The sequence below is a fragment of the Fusarium subglutinans genome (genome assembly GCF_013396075.1).
Source record: "Fusarium subglutinans strain NRRL 66333 chromosome Unknown NRRL66333_c0000001, whole genome shotgun sequence".
NCBI lineage: Eukaryota > Fungi > Ascomycota > Sordariomycetes > Hypocreales > Nectriaceae > Fusarium > Fusarium subglutinans.
The window spans coordinates 778,017-795,839 of NW_023502064.1; the positions used below are offsets into that span (position 1 = coordinate 778,017).

Genomic DNA, 17,823 nt, shown 5'->3' on the forward strand with positions numbered 1-17,823 from the left:
ATTAACTGATTACTTATATTCTTATGCACATGATGATGAGAATGTGTAACGTGAACGACCATGAAAAATCCCTTCATTGGATTGGGTTAGTAGCTTGATATCAGTTGGTGTTGGTATTGGTGTTATGTTCAGCTTTTACGAACAGAGATTCTTGCATTATACGGTACATTTGGAACTATGGTTAAGTCATTCAATTAGACAAGACTAGAGATAAAGAGACATTTCACGCATTTCCCGACCATTACGACTACAAACAAAGCCCTGCTAGCCAGAGCATGTCGCGAAATCGACACCACGTCTGCTTGGCAACAAGAATTACCCTAGAGATCGATGGTTCATCTGAACGGGATGCCTCCCTCAAAACATACTACGGACAGGAACACAATGAGACACTGCATTATAGATGATACTTTTTGTCCCTGTAGCAGATGGAAGCTTGCATAGCCTGTAGCCATGTGCCGCGTCCAGCCATCGGCAGTGTTACCCATGGCAGTTCAAAAAGACGGAGATGATGAGACTCCAGGAATCTAGATGCTACGCTTGTGCAACTGAGCACGTTGTGGCTCGAGCTTGACTGGGCAACGATCGCCTAAGAGCCGAGCACACGACAACCAGAGAGGAAAATCGATGCGTGGTGATTTAGGCCGAGGAGATCAATCGGGATTATGTAGGATAAGATTAAAACTCAAAGAGTCATTTCCTTCTATTTGTCGGTCCTTTTTTCTGTCAAGAAACACGAGGAGTAAATTGAAGCAGCTGAAAGGAGACGCTGCTTGTGTGGACAGAATGTGATGGGAGGGATGCATTGATGCGTTCAGTGGCTCAAAGCTAAACCTGACTGACGAAACACGGCCAAGACGTCAGTCACCCTTGAGGTGGTCACAGCTCGGTACGAAACTCATCGGATCGACGTCTCAGTCTCTCCCACTCATCACATGCTGTGGTTGTGGTTGTTTTACGCGGGAATTGCCTCGACAGCGCTGATGCACTGTTAATGTGACTGAAGAGAAGAGCTTGGAGTCGGCGAGCTGTTGGATATGCCGTATCCAAATGCCAGATTCGATGCAATCCTTGCCGTAGCTTTACACCATCTTCTTTTCGAAATTTTCCTAATTCATGGCATGCTAATGCCGATTTTGGTTTGTGATGAAACCCTAGCAGACCTGACGTCGGTTCTCTTTTTTCTTGGGAGCTCAAGCTAGGATGTGACGTCATGAAGCGCTCACTTTAACGTTGAGCTAACGAAAGCTTTGACACAATCGCGGCATTGGCCACGATCAAGATCAGCCCACGCGGCCAGTTAATTAACCTGGAGATTAGTCGAACCTACCAACACCAGTCTCGTACAGCAGCCGTAGAGAATTAGGAAATGAAGGGGAAAATCAGGGCCGCGATATGTCGACTACAATCAACAAAACGTCAAATTAGGCCATTACGTGTCATTGGATCTGGCAATTGAGCTATGACGACTTGCAGCTCATGAGCTGGGGTTTTACCTATGAGGCCATCATGTTAAGTCAGTGGAGAACGTGGGGAGCGAGCTAAACAATCAACAGCTCCTCCAGCTCCATCTGGCCAGCTTTAAATTTCATCATTCCAGCCAAGAATGGGCATCCTTGTTTTTTGAGTTGACGGGCAGGAGAGATATCGGAACCTCGGAGGCTCAATTGGCATCCTTGTCGATGATTCCTTCAGCATCAGCTCTGCAAGGTGGGAATTACCTTTATCATGGGGTGGGCGCAGGCCTAGCAGGGCAGATCATCGACGGAATCCACATTGGCGATCCGGAGAGGACCTCGGGAATAAGAAGATATCAAAATTTGAAGATACAACGTCAGAGTCAAATGCCAAAGTCAATGCCAATACCATGTCACTCTCATCGATTCAGTAACAGCACGCAAAACACAAGAATTCAGGAAGACAAGACGTACAGAGTCAGACCTGCACCACCGGCCAATCCTTGGCAGAGCAAGCAGATGAAAGAGAAAAAATGCACCTTGCATTTGACTAGACTGGTGCCCGTAGTGCTGTCTTACCAGGCTTTGATTCAGCGAACCAGCCAGGGGTCTGTGAGACATGTCGCAACATTTGATGGGTTTGCCTGGGGCAACCTTCCTTATGGGCCCATTATCTAGACAGTGAATGCATAAATAATATCATCAGCATCGAATAATAAGCCGTGGCTTGCGATTATCAACGGCTGTCATCTTGTTGCTGGTCAAGAGGTCTAGATCGTCGTCGAGGTAGCATCCCGAAGGGTATAAACATCGAGGCTTGACCGTCTCCCCTGACGCTTCGAAACGCCTCTAATTGGGGATCAAACAGCATCATCATCGCAATGCGAAAGAGTCTAGATCTCACCCTTGTTATCTTCAGCTGCTGCCCTGTTACATTTTCCCTTCCCTTTTTTCCGCTTGTTTGCAGCTCGATCATATGCTCGACCCCTGCTCAAGTTGGTAGGGTACCTTGCTTGGCCGTAGGGTTCGCTCCGGATTTCAGTGTCATAGCCAAGCAGGGGGGTAGCCGAAATCAGTGATTCAATGAATGTATGCCGATGCCAGTGCCCAGAGAGAGTGCCTTGTTCAGAAACGATAGCGCATCGAGGTGCCTGTATTGTAAAATTGGTCTGTGGCCTGGCCAGTAGCGTGCGTTGGCGCTGGGCCTGGTCAACACAGTGGAGGGCATCTTTTATGAATCGACCGATGACGTCCTCGATCAACATCGTCGCCCTTAGCAAACGTCAACGTCACTGACCACACTACACTCCCTTTCTCGAGCCCAGCCCAGCCAAGAACAAGCCAACCACTGCCCGGATCCAGCCATTACCGTGTAACTCTCGTACCTGCTTGTCACGGGCAGTCTCCCTTAGAAAAGTATATCTAATCCTGTCTCTCTCCTGCCTCGTACCAAGTTCTTTCTCTATTTCATACCCCGTCCAATACCAATTCCTACCTAATACAATACCCAACTGCTTTGTGATACCCATCCCTTACCAGAGGATACCAAACAACAGCTTCTTCATTTGTTACCTACGTCTACGCTACGCTTCGCAACGCAACGCTTCCTGCCCCTCTCATAATAAGATCGACTTCTGCTTCGTCTCTTATCCACTACATCATCGTCACCTCAACTCAACTCTAAAAAAGAGTTACCGTTTTAACATCTTTTAACGTCATACTTTCCGGTGGCATAACGACTTAATAACGAGATACCCCATACACTTTTGCCCATCATGCCCGGTGCCCCAGACGTCAACAAACCTACAGACATCAAGACAAAGGAGGCCGATGTCAACCGAAAGCTCCAAGTCTACGGTATCATTTCTGCCTTCCAGAATGGCAAGGTTCCCTCAGTGAGTATCTCTTCGCGATTCTGTTCTTCCTCACATCCTAACGCGTTCTCTTCCAGAACGACCAAATCGATGTCGCTCTAAGCAGTTTCCTCGCCTCTCGCGCCCTCTCTGGTCGCCATGAGAAGCTCTCCACCGAGGGTCAAGAGCTCGTCAAGGATGCTGCCAACGCCATTAAGCAAGCCAAGCACCTCCTTCTCTCCAAGAACGAGGGCAACCTGATTCAGGATTTCATCTGGCAGACCACTCAGTTCGACCCCAAGAGTGTCAACACACCCAATGCCCCTATCAGCAAGGACGCTGCCAAGCAGGATGGTGACCAAGCTCTTGAGGGTCTGAGAACCCTTGGCCAGCTTCTCATCACCAACGGACAGTTCCGAAAGCTTCTTTCTGATGCTACGGTTCTCTTCCGCGATATGGCTGGCGATGCTGCTACCAACGCCGCTGCCCGTGTCCGCCCCTCTCAGGAACAGCTCCGACAGATTGACGAGCCTGCTCAGGACAATGTCTGGCATGAGGCTCCCGACTTTTCCAAGGACAACCTGAAGCAGCAGGCCAAGGGCTTCTACAGTGGAAACCCCAAGGAGGATGCTAAGGACGTCGCTTCCGCTGGTATCAATGCTGCCGCTCCCGGGCAGCTCCAGCAAAACCAACAGTCCAATGCCCAGCAGGGTACTTACCCTCAGGTCACCACCGGTACCGAGACTGGCAATGTGCCTGCTACAACCGACGCTGCTCGTGACGCCGCTCGCCAGACCGACCCCCAGGCTGGTAAGAGTGCCGCTAAGCAGGCTGCTGAGGCCAAGCTCGACAACAAGATCGATCCTGAGACCAAGGAGAACATCCTGCAGCGCAACGAGGAGTACCGCCGCAAGGCCCGCAACTACTTCGACAAGAAGATGCCTCAGGAGCGTAAGGACCAGACCATCTGGCGTCTCAAGAAGATGATTCTGGAATGCCAGCAGCACGAGGACTACTCTCAGGCCATTCAGACCCTTCTTCGCCTGGCTGAGAATTACAGCCGCCACGGCCGCACTCTTGGCCAGGGCTCTACCGATACCGCTAAGGACGCACGCGGTGGCCTTGCTGCCGCCGAGCGTGACCTCCGCACTATCATTGAGCGATTCGCCAACGGTACCTCCACTGAGGATCTTTGGGAGGCCATTGGCCAGATTTACCGCGACGCTGATAACGACCGTGAGCTCAAGGACTGGTTCAAGGCTATGGATTCCTACATCCGCCGATGCCTCCTCCAGCAGGGTTACATCCTCGAGGATGAGTCCACTCGTGAGTGGGATCAGCTCTACGACCAGGGACGATACCTTCTTCGCAACAAATACCGCGGTCACACCGACCGTGTTGTCGATGAGATCAAGTTCCTTGCCGACCAGTTCGACCAGGATCCTCAGAACCACGCCTTTGCCGAGTCTCTCCAGAAGCTGTTCAAGGACCTTGGCAACGACCAGGATGGCAAGCCTGTCTTCAAGCCTCATCTGCTCAAAGACTTGAGGGATGTCATTATCCCTGCCGCTCTTGAGAACATTGCCTACATCCCAATTCCCCGAATTGAGTACACCGACTCCCAGGTTGATGCCATCATCGAGAACCTAGTCCTCGAGAGTGACAACTTTGCCCCTAACATCTTTGAGGTCTCCAGCGAGCACTACTTCCGATGGGGTCGCAAGAAGATCGCCAACAAGAGCCACCAGACCGTTGAGGTCAAGGTTGCTGGCATCCAGATGGATCTTCGTGATGTGAGCTTCCACATCAAGCGCAAGCAAGGCTTCCCTACCATCACCGATACTGGTGTTGCTGACATCATCCTCCCTGGTGATGGCTTCTCCTTCAAGATGAAGGTGTCTACCGCCGACAAGAAGGACCGTCAGAACTACTTCAAGGTTGAGAAGGTCGATGTTGACTTCAACAAGCTCCAAATCAAGGTCAAGAAGTCGAACCATAAGCTGCTCTTCTCCTTGTTTAAGCCTTTCATGCTCAAGGTCATTCGTCCTCCTCTGCAGAAGGCTGTTGAGAAGGCTATCAAGGACCAGTGCAACAAGTTTGACCAGCTGCTGTTCCAAGTGAAGCAGGAGGCCGAACGTGCTGCTGCTGAGGCCAAGAGCAACCCCGAGAACGCTCCCAACATCTACAACCGTTACTACACTGCTGCCCAGCAACAGTTCACCAAGGGCAAGAAGAAGGCTGAGGCAGCTGCTTCTGACAAGAAGGCTAACATTGCCATGACCAAGGAGGACAGCATCTTCCCCAACATCAACCTCCCTGGTGGCATCAGCACCAAGGCTACCGAGTACAAGGAGCTTGCCCGCAAGGGTGACAAGTGGGAGAGCCCTGTCTTCTCCATCGGCTCCGCCAAGAAGAGCACTGACATCCCTTCTGCTCCCAAGATTCAGCGCAAGGCCCACCCCGTGTCAGATCTTGGATCTAAGAACACTTCCAACGCTGACTACGACTTCTACCCTGCTGGAGGTAACACTCACACTGGTAATGGTGCGTTGAACGGTGCCGTTAATGGCAAGCACCCTGCTGGTTTCACCAATGGTCAGACTGGTCTGCCCACTAGCCAGGCCCCTCTCACCACTGGCCAGATCAACCCCGTTTAAATTCAATGTAACGGACATGCCAATTAGGCTTAGCAAAAGTAATAGCGGAGGATTGTTGATGTTATACCCATGCTCACGTACTTGAGTTGCCTTTATTCTCTTTGTTCTTGATACCACACTGGAAGCAATGACGATGGGTGGATAAAGCACGATGCGAGAATTGTGCTTGGCTAGGGAAAACTACAGGTTTATTAATCAGTGATGTGACGGCCGTTTCCTTTGTTACGAGGGTATACACGATTGGTTGATAGTTGAAATTGACTGCACTACCTTTAATTCTGTTCCATTGTGAAATGATGTCGTGATACGCAGCGTAGAACGGTTTCGATGGTCGAGCAAATCAAAAAGCTTTCCCCCTAAGATATGTTGGTCGGCCGTATAGTCTATGCGATGAAAGATCTAGTGGTTGAACAAGATGTAAAGAATGATGTAAATATGAAGCCGTAATCAAACGTCAACGATGATAGTGGGGGGTTGTACAGAAACGGCTTAGCGAGTACAGCCTCAAGACTACGTCACCACACCATGAAGGTATGGCACTCCATGATTCTTGCCCTTTGAGGCCTCATTCACTTGTTCATTGATCTAAAGTTTAACAATAAATCCTCCACTAAAAGTCTGTGGATCTTTCTCACAACATAAACTATATCCACTGAGACCACTGGAGCATCCCATCACATCCGTCAAAAGCCGCTGAAAAAATAACATCTCACACGTCTATTAATCAAGACTCATCTCCCTTCCTGTCTACGCCGTACGCCCTCGATGTGACATGAGTTATCATGACGTCTACAAATCTCGCACCTGAGCAGGTGCATGCCTTGTTTGATATACTCACGCACCACGAAACATACGCAGAGATACAGAGTTTCAAGTATCCAAATGCAGTCACAGGCTATGGCTATCCTTTCTCAGGAACAACGGTTGAACCTCAGACTACACAAAGCGCACCCCCAAGCACAGGATGGAGAAGCTGGGCTGGAACACCTGTGAGCTCAAGACCAGGAACGCCAAAGCAAGGAGCTGCGAAAGATCTCAAGGAAACTCCTGGCGATGATGATGATAAGAAACCTTCTTCATCGCCTATTCTTCATACCATGTTAACGCGGTTCATCCTAAAACTTCCGGGTGTGCGAGATCTACCACGCGAGTTTTGGTCTGTTAGAGTACAAGGTCTGTTGACGAGACTCGGAGAGGCAGAACTTTCAGAGAGCTATGATAAGGGTGCTTTGGGGACGAGAAAAGTGCTTGCGACTGGGTCGAGTGGACTCCTTGAAATGGTTGGTCGAGGAGTTCTTGGTGGTGTCAAGAAAACAAATCGACCGGACAAGTCTTGGGATAAGAAGGTTGAGTATGATCGGACCAAGGCTGCAGACCTGGTAAAGGCGTGGGATGATGTTGTTGAGGGCTTGGTTTATGGAGGTTTGGCAGATGAGATGTTTGATCATTTCAGCAAAACTTCGGATCTTGAGAGTCACTCTCCAGTTATTGGAGCAGCAGCTGAATATGCCATCATCCAGTGAGTTCCATATGAGACATTCTCTACCACCTCCCACTAACAAACCGAAAGCCTCGCTACCTTCATCCACCACATCTTTGTCCTCTCTCCAGAAGGCCAATATCTTCTCAAACTCCTCGAAAACGTCCACAACCTCATCCCCTACAAGATGGTCAAGCAGACTTTACGGATGGGCAATGCCGCTAGTATGATTAGCGCCATGATGCGCCTACTCCTTGCAAAGTTGAGCGTTACGAGCGTCACCAACTGGATCGGCTTGACCGCCAATGCCGACGATGGCATGAACCTCTTGCAGCGGATTATTTCACTAGTTTTGTCGTGGGATGCTGGAGAGTTTCGAAAGAGCGCCGACAAGGTTGAGAGAGCTAAGGATCGACCGAGTGATGAGATGCTCGAGGCTATTCGTCAGTATATTGCTATGAGTCGCGATGAGCATAAGACCGTTCGCCATGCTAGCGAGGAACATGCTCAGTCAATTATCACCGCTATTTTTAACGGATCCAATCCCACGTTAGCAACTCAGCTTGATGATCAGAAGCATGCGCAGTGTCTCGAGTATTATTCTGCTCTTCTCTCCGTGCGCGATCGTGAAAGCATCACAACAGCCTTCTGTCGCCAGCCTCCTGATCTCTTTACCGCGACTATCAAGGATCTATTTGCCGCCTATGAACCTATGATCCGCATGGTACACTCCCAGATCGATTTGCGGGAGCATGTCGAAGCGGGTCAACTGTTCATCGATGAGTTTATCAAGGCTGGCAAGGCAAGGAAGGATGGTAGCATGCCAACTGTGGACGATTACGTTGGTCTTTTCATGAGAAACCGAGAACTCATGTATAGATGGGTTCATGCGTTTGCGGCATCATGTCCTGATGTTTGGGACGAGATGAAGAAGTGGACCAACGATGCCGTACTAAAGTTTCGCCAGGAAAGAAAGCCTGTACAAAGGACGAGCAATGCCGAGGCTGGAGAGCAGGCGATCAATGGTGCTTCTGATGTGAGTATTATGGACGACCAACTGAATAAGCTATTTCTGTCTGTTCCGGAGAAGTCTCAAAAGGATGTTCTCATTTCATTGGATAACCACGCCGCATACCTTGCTCAAGTTGAGGCCCTTTCTCTCTGCCGCCTACAGCGCATCATCGACTCAGACGATTCAGAATCAGGCAACATGTCAGGCCCAGGCATGTATCTTTCTCGATGGCAGAGTCTAATAGAAGACACGGCTATAACGCCAGAAAAGCCAAAAGGGCCCGTCAGACATGGAAAAGATGTCAAGAATGCTCTGACAATGGGCAAGATTGGAGTTGAAGGCACAGAAAAGGCGAGAGAGGAAGCCCTTCAAGCTGCAATTGAAGAAGCTGAAGAGGGACCTGAAGCTCCTGATGTAGATGTGGTGATCAAAGAGCTGGCTGATGGGTTCAAGAAGATGTTACAGGAGAGCGCTGGGAAGGATATGAAGTAATACGGGCGAAAGTGATACACAAGCGAAAGTCTCATGAATGATAGAAGGAACGAATACACATGGATACAAGGTAAACAGTTGATAGCAATTTTTACCAAAACTAAGATAATGCCGTGAAATCATGAACTTGATGATACACCGATCCCGTGATCTTCTGACAAATGTTTCCCCTTTCGTGATAGATCCATGCAGTATCCTCTCGTTTCGCGTTTTGAGAAGTAGAGTAGATTTTTGATCTCACACAGACATTGTTGGCTTCAGCCATCCAAAAACTTGCGGCGCCTTGACAGAATTTCTGTGTCTATAACAGCACTCAGATAGTTGCCGTATGCTTCGTCCTTCAGGGATTCTCGTAGAACACCTCTTGATCAGTTATTGACATTGAATTAGCGAATAGAGCGACGTTGCGAAGTGGCATTAGCCAAAGATCTTCCTTGAGGAGCTTCAGTTGAATGGCGTTGCAATGGTCCCAAATTGTATCGTCGTGGTGAGCGGTCTCTGACTGACTGTGCCCTGCGTTTGGGAGAAGCACTCCTCACTCTAGAGCCATTCTTATCGCGTGGTCCACGAAACAGCTTTTTCTGCGCACGAGGAAAAGCATGTCTTTGCCGCTGTCGCTCGTCACCCTCGAGGAAGTCTGGCGGTGCTTCTATAACCGGCGTTGCTGGTAGGGGCTTGCTAACTTTTGCAGCATCGAGAGACTTCTTGGCGTTGACTCTGACACTGGCAAACTCGACGATAGCTGATCTGGCACCTTCTGGGCAGTCTTCCATCTGGCCTACTCTATAAGCGAGACCATCCAGATAATCATCGATCTCTTGATTCCATGAAATCGGCGATGTCGATCGAATGTGGGTAAGGTCAATCTTGTCAACCTCTTCTTTGGCACCCTCGTCGTCTGATATGACTTCTATATCAGAATCATCAGGCAGAATATCGCCAAAGTCGTAGTCCTGAGGCTCAAACTCCTGTGCTCGTGGAGGCTGGCCAGGTTTTAGTTTTCGAAGGATGTATTTCTTCATCACGAGGCGAGGCTTCCATACAAGCCGGATGGTAACCCCAGTGGCATCTTGCAATTTCTGCACAAGAGACATGCAGGGTTTGCAATACTTTCGGGAGAAATACACTTCGAGAACTGGACGAGATCCATCTTCCCAGCGAGCCTGTCGAAGTTGGTTCAGTTGCTTCATGGTGACATTGTTAAAGTCCTTTGTGATCTCGAAAGTCTGCAGAAGAACGCAAATACCATGAACTGCGAGTTTGACTTCAACGTGAGACCCGCGAAAGATACCCTCAGTGTTTCCCGCTCTTCGGCCAGGGTTGTCAAACACTGTTCTCATGTTCATACCAAGGGTCTTACCCATGGACACGACTCGCCTAGTCCAAATACTATTTGGAAGAATGCCTTTCTTCTTGTCCAATACATCGCCGTATTTTCCAAGACCATGACCTGATTCAGCTGCCGCTAAGACAACACGCTGAGATTTTGCAGACACAATGCAAAGGAACCCTGTGGTTTTGTTTTCGAGTTGCGCTTCAATCTGGGATCTGCTGATGACTGACTTTGCTCGACGATGGCTGAAGACGAAGGAGATATTGGCCCCGAGAACTTGAACTGTAAGCTTTGTTGTTTCAGGGTCAATGATATGGTGGAAGTATATAAGGGGTGATGGGCTGCTGATAGCAGACACAAAGACTGGAAGAACCTCTTCAACTTCCTCCGAGCTCGACACTTCTGATTGCGGTGTGTTCATTTTGGAATTTTGTAAAGGGGTGTTGTGCCTGCGAGGGAAAGGCGTATGAGTTTCGTGAAGGAGTTGAGGACTTGGGGTTGAAGTTGTAACACACTTACAGATCACTCCACTCGAGAAGCAGATTTTAGTGAAGAGAGTGTAAGGTAAAATGCATCGTGATTCAGGGATGCTTAAATGAACGTGGATAAATGTGAGGACTCGGTTTGCACAAGTTGTGCTCTCCAGAGGAACTCGCACAACTCTTCAAAGCCGGGCCATAACTGACAATATGAGAGTTTTCTTAGAGATCGATTAGAGAGAACCAGTCCTAAGTCGTAAATTGTAATTCGTAACTCGTAACACGTGCAGATGGAGTTGCAAACAAAAAGGCTGGCCGTTTTTATAGAAATCAAGTCAAGAAGCTCGTGATAGCCTCACCTTGCGAGGGCGGAGATGAGACCAACACTCGAAACCAGGCAAGATCTCATGAGATGCTCAAGATGAAAGGAGATCACGAGAAGAGAAAAGGGGAAAGGGCATGCAAAGATTTGCCTTGCCTTGACCCTATCTCCAGGAGGTGGTGGTTCAAAAGTGATCAAGGAGAGAGATCATAAGGAGAAGAGACGATAAAGAGGGGTAAAGGAAATTCTTTCACCACGTTGCGACCATGAAACACAAGGCACATTCAAGATGCACATTCACAAGAGCAGATCGACCATAAAATGAACGACAAGTTGGACGGGTCCAATTTGACCAAACCGAATGACCCAGTGTCGGGGGAATCTCATTCATACATGACAAAATCTATGACCCAACGCCCAATTCCATTGCCATTGCTACCTTTGACTTTGACCGGAAACCGCCAGTTTTTTGTTTACTCGTCATCCTCCTCCTCCTCGGCCTCAGCAGTGGTCTGGGCAATTCGGTCCAAATCACGCTGTCCGGCCTGGGTGATGCGGCGGCCACCCTTGTCCTCATCCTGCTCAAGGACACCGATCTTCTCAAGAGCCTGCATGACCTTTCGGTCGACGGAGCCGGAGGCATCGACGTGCTTGGAGGGACGGCTGCCACGGTTCTTGGCAGTGCCGTGGACCTTGCGGAGACGGCCAACACCGACGGTCTTGCGGAGGTAGACGTGGCGGGCGATGGAGGCGGCACGGACGTAGAACCAGTCAATGTCCTGGGGAGGGAGCTCCTTGGCAGGACCAGTCTTGACGGTATCGACCCAACCTGAGAAGTCAGATTTGATGGCTATGTAGAGTTTTCAGGATGTCTTACCGGGGATGGGAAGCTTGCCCTGACGCTTCAAGAAAGCAGAGTAGGCAGTGATGAACTTCTGCGCCTGCAGTCACAAAACCCATTAGCATGATTCCGTCGTCAGAAGTCTTTCGACTCCCTCGCGCCTGCTCCTCAATCCCATTTGTACCCAGCCCTTTGAACACAGCAGCCGACACAGCGTTTCAATTATTATTCAGTATATATAATCATCGCGCCGCGTCAGCGCCATGGCGGGCAAGCGGTTCTCTTGGAAGATTGCGTCGCCAAGTCGTCGAGTAGAGATCGTGTGATATTTTCGGAGTGTATTTCGTTTCCTGTGATGGGTTTTTGTTTAGGGAGTACCTACATCGACATCGCGAACGGTAACTCCGCCGGCCATTTTTGCGGTATTGTTGGGGTTGGGTGGGTGAAAGGGAGTTTGGTCGTTGGGTGTGGTTGTCGAAGCGTCGCGATAGTTGAGCTCGAAGTTCTCACTTTGCTAGAATCGTGATCGAAATCTCAACAATGATCGCTTAATCTGGTCCAACCCTATTTTGCAAGCGCACAAGGGTTTTTCTCAAATATTTGCGTTTGATTGGCGGGCCCCATAATTTTCATGTCCAGTGTAGCGTACAGTGCCTGGGCATCTACACTGTGACAGAGTGGAGATCCTATTGTTGAATATCACCACTGAGGTTGAACCAATGTCCAAATTAGGCACATATTCATGTAAGTGATTGGGTCCTGATCATCTGTTGCATCTGTGTAACTATTCACTCCCACGTGGTTTCATGTCGTTACCTTTACTTCGTCTACGTCACTTGTAGTTCACATGCTTCAACAAGGCAAACACAAGGATATTCACCATTCACGGCTTCAAGCGTTGAGAGAAAAAGGCTCAATTTCCTAGCCATAACTAATAGTAACAGGGTCGAAGAAGGGGACCAGGTATCAAATCTATCCGTCTAACGCAATGCCAAATGAGCTCATTATGACCCGACCTTATTCAGGTATACACCTCGAGAATATCCATTTAAACCACCTTCTTCCACACGAATCTCCATTAAGCCCACTTGGCAAGAATAGCCATGACAGTTACACCGAAGGCAACGCATGCAAATGCGAGCAACAGAATCCTGATGGGGGCCTTGCGCATGTAAGGGTTGAACATGAACTCGTGGGCGAGGAGTTCTACAAGGCCAGTGTACATGAGAATACCAGCACTGATAGCATCGAAGATACCGTTTGTAAGTTTCTGGTCGTTGGCATTGTTGGGCTTGGCTCCTATGCCAGCCGCGATACCAATGGGAGTTGATAGAGCAAAGATGCTGCCGAGCAGGTAGGGCATCCACTGTCGGTTACTGGGCCAAGGAGCGACAGCCAGACGAGAACCGAGACCGAGACCCTCGAACATCTGATGGAAGACGAGGACAATCAAGAGAACGGTAAGCTCGTCAGAGGCGATCGTGCCGAGAGTAAGACCGATGAAGATGCTGTGGAACACGACACCGAATTCGAGAATGAAGATGGCGAGCAGCTGACCGGCAAGCCCGCCCTGAGCATCACCCTCCTTGTGCTCACGACCGTGAGCGAGGTGGCTGTCACCACCAGGGGCATAGCCAGACCCTCTACGGTCACCGTTCTCGATGTCAGGGTTGCTGGGCTGCTTCTTAGCGATAAAGTCCATAGCAGGATCGAGCTCGTGGTCAATCTCCATTGAGTGGTTGTGTTCCATGTCGTCGTTGCTGAGGCGAGCGGCGAGCATTTCGACAAAGAACATGACAATGACAGTCATGAGCGCGATAGCTTCGGCCCAATCGTAACCGCCCAATCTGTCCTCGAGACAGGGGTCGGTCAAGTTCTCGACAGCGGGAACGAGCAGGTGCATGAAAGCTGTCGCTATAATGACTCCAGTACCGATGAACTTGCAGATGAAGAAGGTCATCTTGGGTACCGGGATTGTCTTTTGGCGTGCCAGGAAAATGGGCAAGAGTGCGCCAATGGCTGAAGAGGCCATGATGATGAAGATGGAGCCAATTCGAAGACCTCGTCGGCCGAGATCGACGGCCTCGCCGCTGCAGGTATCAGCGTCGGCCATTCTGTCTAATGATGGATGTCGAGAAGGATGGAGGTAAGAATGCAGCGAGCAAGGTCTTATAGGAACCGTGAGACCCAGAAAAGAGGCGCGGGCCTGCAGGTAGTAGGTGATGTGAGGTTGTAGCCGGAAAATATGTCGTCAAATGCCAAGGCGCAAAGATGGGAAGCCAAGGATTATATAGATGCGTTGTTCCCTAAAAAGGAAGCGACCAAGGGTGATCGCGCTGTATGATTCGAACGGTGTCGAAACGCCAAGACGCGCGCTAATTGTTGAACTGTTTGCTTGGCCTGAAGCTGGTTGCAACTCTCGATATACTTGCGAGTTGTGATGGTTTTATAATACAGCGAGTGTTGCGTGACGTGCAAAATAACGAGAGAAGTCGAAATTCGCGACGAACCTTGATGGCGCAGACTCGACTTATAGAAAGTGGGCAAACCGACCTAGCTGACCAGGTTTAGCTTGTCAGAGCCTTAGAGGGTCCAGCGGACGGAAGCGAGTTGCCGAAGGCTGTAGACTAGATTTGTTCGCGCGTGGGATGGTTGATACTGAAGGGTGGGTTGTCTTGGACCAGGGGTCTCTTGGGACAATATATAGTCACTGCTAACGAGATGGGTGTGGTATCTCTTGGACATATGCTTATGATGCTTATGATGAGTGTTAAAGTTAAAGTAATAAGGTTAAGAAATAGAGAGTAGAAAAGCGAAACATCGTTGCATCGAGCGACGGAATTCGTGTATGCAAGGCTTCTAGACTCTGGTACTGAGGACTAGAAAACTCAGCACAACTGATAACCTTTTGCATTATACCCTCTTTGGCCCCAGGGCCGCTGGATGAACTCTAACACAAACCGTGTTTAAATCACTCGCTACTGTTCTCAATAATTTACTACAATGACCTATTCTCTGCAGTCTGTGACACTCGGAGAGTTAGTTATTCACGTCCCAGGAACATGGAACTCGGCAACTGCCACATTCCTTGGCATCACCGTCATGATCCACTGTGACCAAAGGTGTGACTTGAGATGTGATAGCACGTTCTGTCTCTGGTTGAATCTTGAGCCGTGGGAAAAGACGAACGTGGTGGTTTGAGGGTGGGAGTGGGTCAAATTAAGGTGAGGACCTTGATGGCCATGTTAGCCTCGTAAAACTCGGCTAGTACCGTTTCGGGCTGTAGAAGTTTCTAAGCTGTGGCTGGTGATTCCTCAGGAACATTTATCATAAGTAACACGACTGTGTTTGCTAGAGAAAAAGCATCATATCATAGTCAGCATTGCTGCAGCCTCTATATGGCTGTCCCTGATCATGAGTCACTTCGGGTTGCAATAAACGTCACACGAATGGAATCAATGTTAAAAAGAGCCTCAATCTCAAGATGTGGCGTCATTACCCGCTATCAATCAGCAAGCACCTCATTGGCTCGCTAACTCCAGCAGCCACACTTGACATTCCGGAGAGATCGCGGAGACCATCAAGGTTCTCATCCAGCGTGGGCATGATCCATGTCTAAGCCAAAAGCGCCCACGCAATAAAGAACGCCAAATGGTCTTGCAATCGGCTCTGTCGGCATCTCCAAACCGTTCAGCTGGACGATGAGTGTGTCTTGAGTTGGTTGCACTTATGCATAAACGGTTGTTTATACAAGGATGGCCACATGAGAGTCATCAAGAGCTGATGTTGGATGTTCCATGTCAGAGAAGACGTTGACAAATAAACAGTAGTAATGGGAGAAGTACTATGCCACCAATCGCCAATTCCAAATCTATGCCCCTCAGAAACAATGCCTCCAACCGGTAACGCCATTGAGATGCTCATTATAATACATCCAACCTAACCAATACATAACACTGACATATGCAGTGTCATAACCACCTTCCGGGTCGCTATTCCCGTTGATATACGCCATCGTTATTCCAGCTGCATCACACATATGAGCTACCACATAGACCATGCTGACATGATCCTACGGGCCGACTGCAGTAGTGGGCTATTGCCGCCGTCCTGCAGTAGTCAACGTAGATGACAGGGCTATGTTTAATATCCGATCATGATGAAAACTGTATTTCCAATCCGAGCGTTCGGAATGGCTTGTCAAGTTTATTCAAGTCGATCGAACTTCCGAGACTGAATAGGAGAGATTTGACCCGCCCTTCCCACAGCACTCCTATTCGCATGTTTTGGTCAAGTCGAGTCTTGAGTACGCCTGCATATCTCTCCTCTCCGGGCTTTTCAGGGTCTACCTCCTCTTTTGGGGGTGAAGGGAGAGGCGAAGGGAGGGGCGGTGGTGGTGGTGGCTTGACGATAACAGGTTCGGGATCATCCAGACGCCATTCCAATTTGGCTTGAAAGCTGCGCTCCTTGGGCCGCTTCACCTCTGGTTTATCATCCAGAACCACTTTGTCATCAATGACTGGCTCGTCCTCAAGAACAAGTCGGGTAAATGGTTTCCGCCAGAGCTCCATACCAATAGCCCAAGCGCTTTCGTAGCTGAACACATTGAACTCCATCCGCGTAGCAAGACTACAATGCCGGCCTGCCACCACGGCATAACTTGCACTGATGTTACCCATTAAGGGATTCAGTGTCAACGTCGCAGATAGAGGCGTTCCCTTGTGCGAGGGTAACGTTGCAAACCGGGTTCCCACGCTGATTCCACCCGACTTGTTCAGGGTGCCGTAGTAAATTTCTCCGCCGGTGCTGAATCGACCATAGATTCTTTCCCTGTCGGCGTTTCCATTGTCGTTTCCAGCCTGGTCCTCCGGCTTCTCGGCATCGCCGCCGAAATTATACACGCCCCGGAAGCCGAGCAGTCCTCCATCTGAGGACGCAAGTCCTTCGAGCGCATATTTCCCTACGTCATATTGCGCCAAGCCTAGTACAGTGCCGCCGTTCTTAAGGTGCTGGGCAGATACAGAACTGAGCTGGACCTGGAGCGCAGGAGACAGTCGTTTGACGAATAGAGCTTCGAGTAGCGATTGGGGTAGGTAGAGTCGACCATACAGGAGTGACGATTCTGGTTTGTCTTTCGGTGTCTGGAGGAGAGAATTGGTTCGGTGGGGGAGTTCGGTGAGAGGTCTGTACGAGCGCAAAAGCTCCGGTAGATTGATCGTCTCCGATTGCGGTGTCAAAAGCAGTCGAAGCGGGACTGATGAGAAGAGGTACGAGATGGATCCATCAACGATGCCGACCGAGCCAAGTTGGTAGGATGTCGCAAAGTTGGGGCTTGCGAGGGCAGATAGGGTGAGTCGTAGTCCACGAGGGGTCTCGAAATTCAGGAGAGCTGCAACACTCTTGTCAATACACGGACCCGAGCGTTACTGAATAGAAAGGATCAATACCATCACTGGTCACATTCAGCGCCGCGTACGAGTTGTCGCGATTCCATCCAGTAGCTTCGTAGAAGGCGCTGTGGACATAGTCCATAAACTCGCGCATGTCAGGCGTCGATTATCATGCCTCCCTAGGGTGACGACTTGTCACTCCGGAAGCAGAAGGTTCCAATAAGTACTCTGGATGTTGAACAATCGTATGAATGACGGAGGTTGATGTCTGGTAGACTCGAGACGGGAAAATGTCGGCAACCTGGCATTATCGCTACCCTGTACTTCCAGTTCTCTCGAATGAGACTGGACTTGTTGGAAATTACTCCAAGTTACGGTAGAAATATCACGGTTTTGGTACTTTACATAACGCGAATGGGGTATTTGAGCTCTCCAATCAATATTTATTCTGTATGTCATGAAACTGAGCTGGTTTGTCACGTCGTCGAAGCAGTCATTGAGTCATAC

The 17,823-nt window shown here is 49.5% G+C and overlaps 6 protein-coding genes across 6 annotated transcripts; 2 read left to right on the forward strand and 4 right to left on the reverse strand.

Moving 5' to 3' along the window:
* Window positions 1-3,232: 3,232 nt before the first annotated feature.
* FSUBG_247 (uncharacterized protein) lies at window positions 3,233-5,967 on the forward strand (the record flags this gene model as incomplete). The annotated part of the gene is made up of 2 exons (XM_036680245.1): window positions 3,233-3,352; window positions 3,409-5,967. 2 exons carry the CDS (start codon window positions 3,233-3,235, stop codon window positions 5,965-5,967), a joined length of 2,679 nt encoding a protein of 892 aa, XP_036544385.1.
* A 782-nt stretch (window positions 5,968-6,749) lies between these two features.
* Window positions 6,750-8,951, forward strand: FSUBG_248 (uncharacterized protein; the record flags this gene model as incomplete). Its single annotated transcript, XM_036680256.1, has 2 exons — window positions 6,750-7,486; window positions 7,538-8,951. The coding sequence occupies 2 exons, from the start codon at window positions 6,750-6,752 to the stop codon at window positions 8,949-8,951; spliced, it is 2,151 nt and encodes a 716-aa protein (XP_036544386.1).
* A 386-nt stretch (window positions 8,952-9,337) lies between these two features.
* On the reverse strand, window positions 9,338-10,705 carry FSUBG_249 (uncharacterized protein; the record flags this gene model as incomplete). The annotated part of the gene is made up of 1 exon (XM_036680267.1): window positions 9,338-10,705. One exon carries the CDS (start codon window positions 10,703-10,705, stop codon window positions 9,338-9,340), a length of 1,368 nt encoding a protein of 455 aa, XP_036544387.1.
* Window positions 10,706-11,558: 853 nt separating this feature from the next.
* On the reverse strand, window positions 11,559-12,341 carry FSUBG_250 (40s ribosomal s19; the record flags this gene model as incomplete). Its single annotated transcript, XM_036680279.1, has 3 exons — window positions 11,559-11,914; window positions 11,963-12,026; window positions 12,309-12,341. 3 exons carry the CDS (start codon window positions 12,339-12,341, stop codon window positions 11,559-11,561), a joined length of 453 nt encoding a protein of 150 aa, XP_036544388.1.
* Window positions 12,342-13,004: 663 nt separating this feature from the next.
* Window positions 13,005-14,039, reverse strand: FSUBG_251 (membrane zinc transporter; the record flags this gene model as incomplete). Its single annotated transcript, XM_036680290.1, has 1 exon — window positions 13,005-14,039. One exon carries the CDS (start codon window positions 14,037-14,039, stop codon window positions 13,005-13,007), a length of 1,035 nt encoding a protein of 344 aa, XP_036544389.1.
* Window positions 14,040-16,080: 2,041 nt separating this feature from the next.
* FSUBG_252 (mitochondrial distribution and morphology 10) lies at window positions 16,081-17,470 on the reverse strand (the record flags this gene model as incomplete). The annotated part of the gene is made up of 2 exons (XM_036680301.1): window positions 16,081-17,315; window positions 17,374-17,470. The coding sequence occupies 2 exons, from the start codon at window positions 17,468-17,470 to the stop codon at window positions 16,081-16,083; spliced, it is 1,332 nt and encodes a 443-aa protein (XP_036544390.1).
* Window positions 17,471-17,823: the final 353 nt, after the last annotated feature.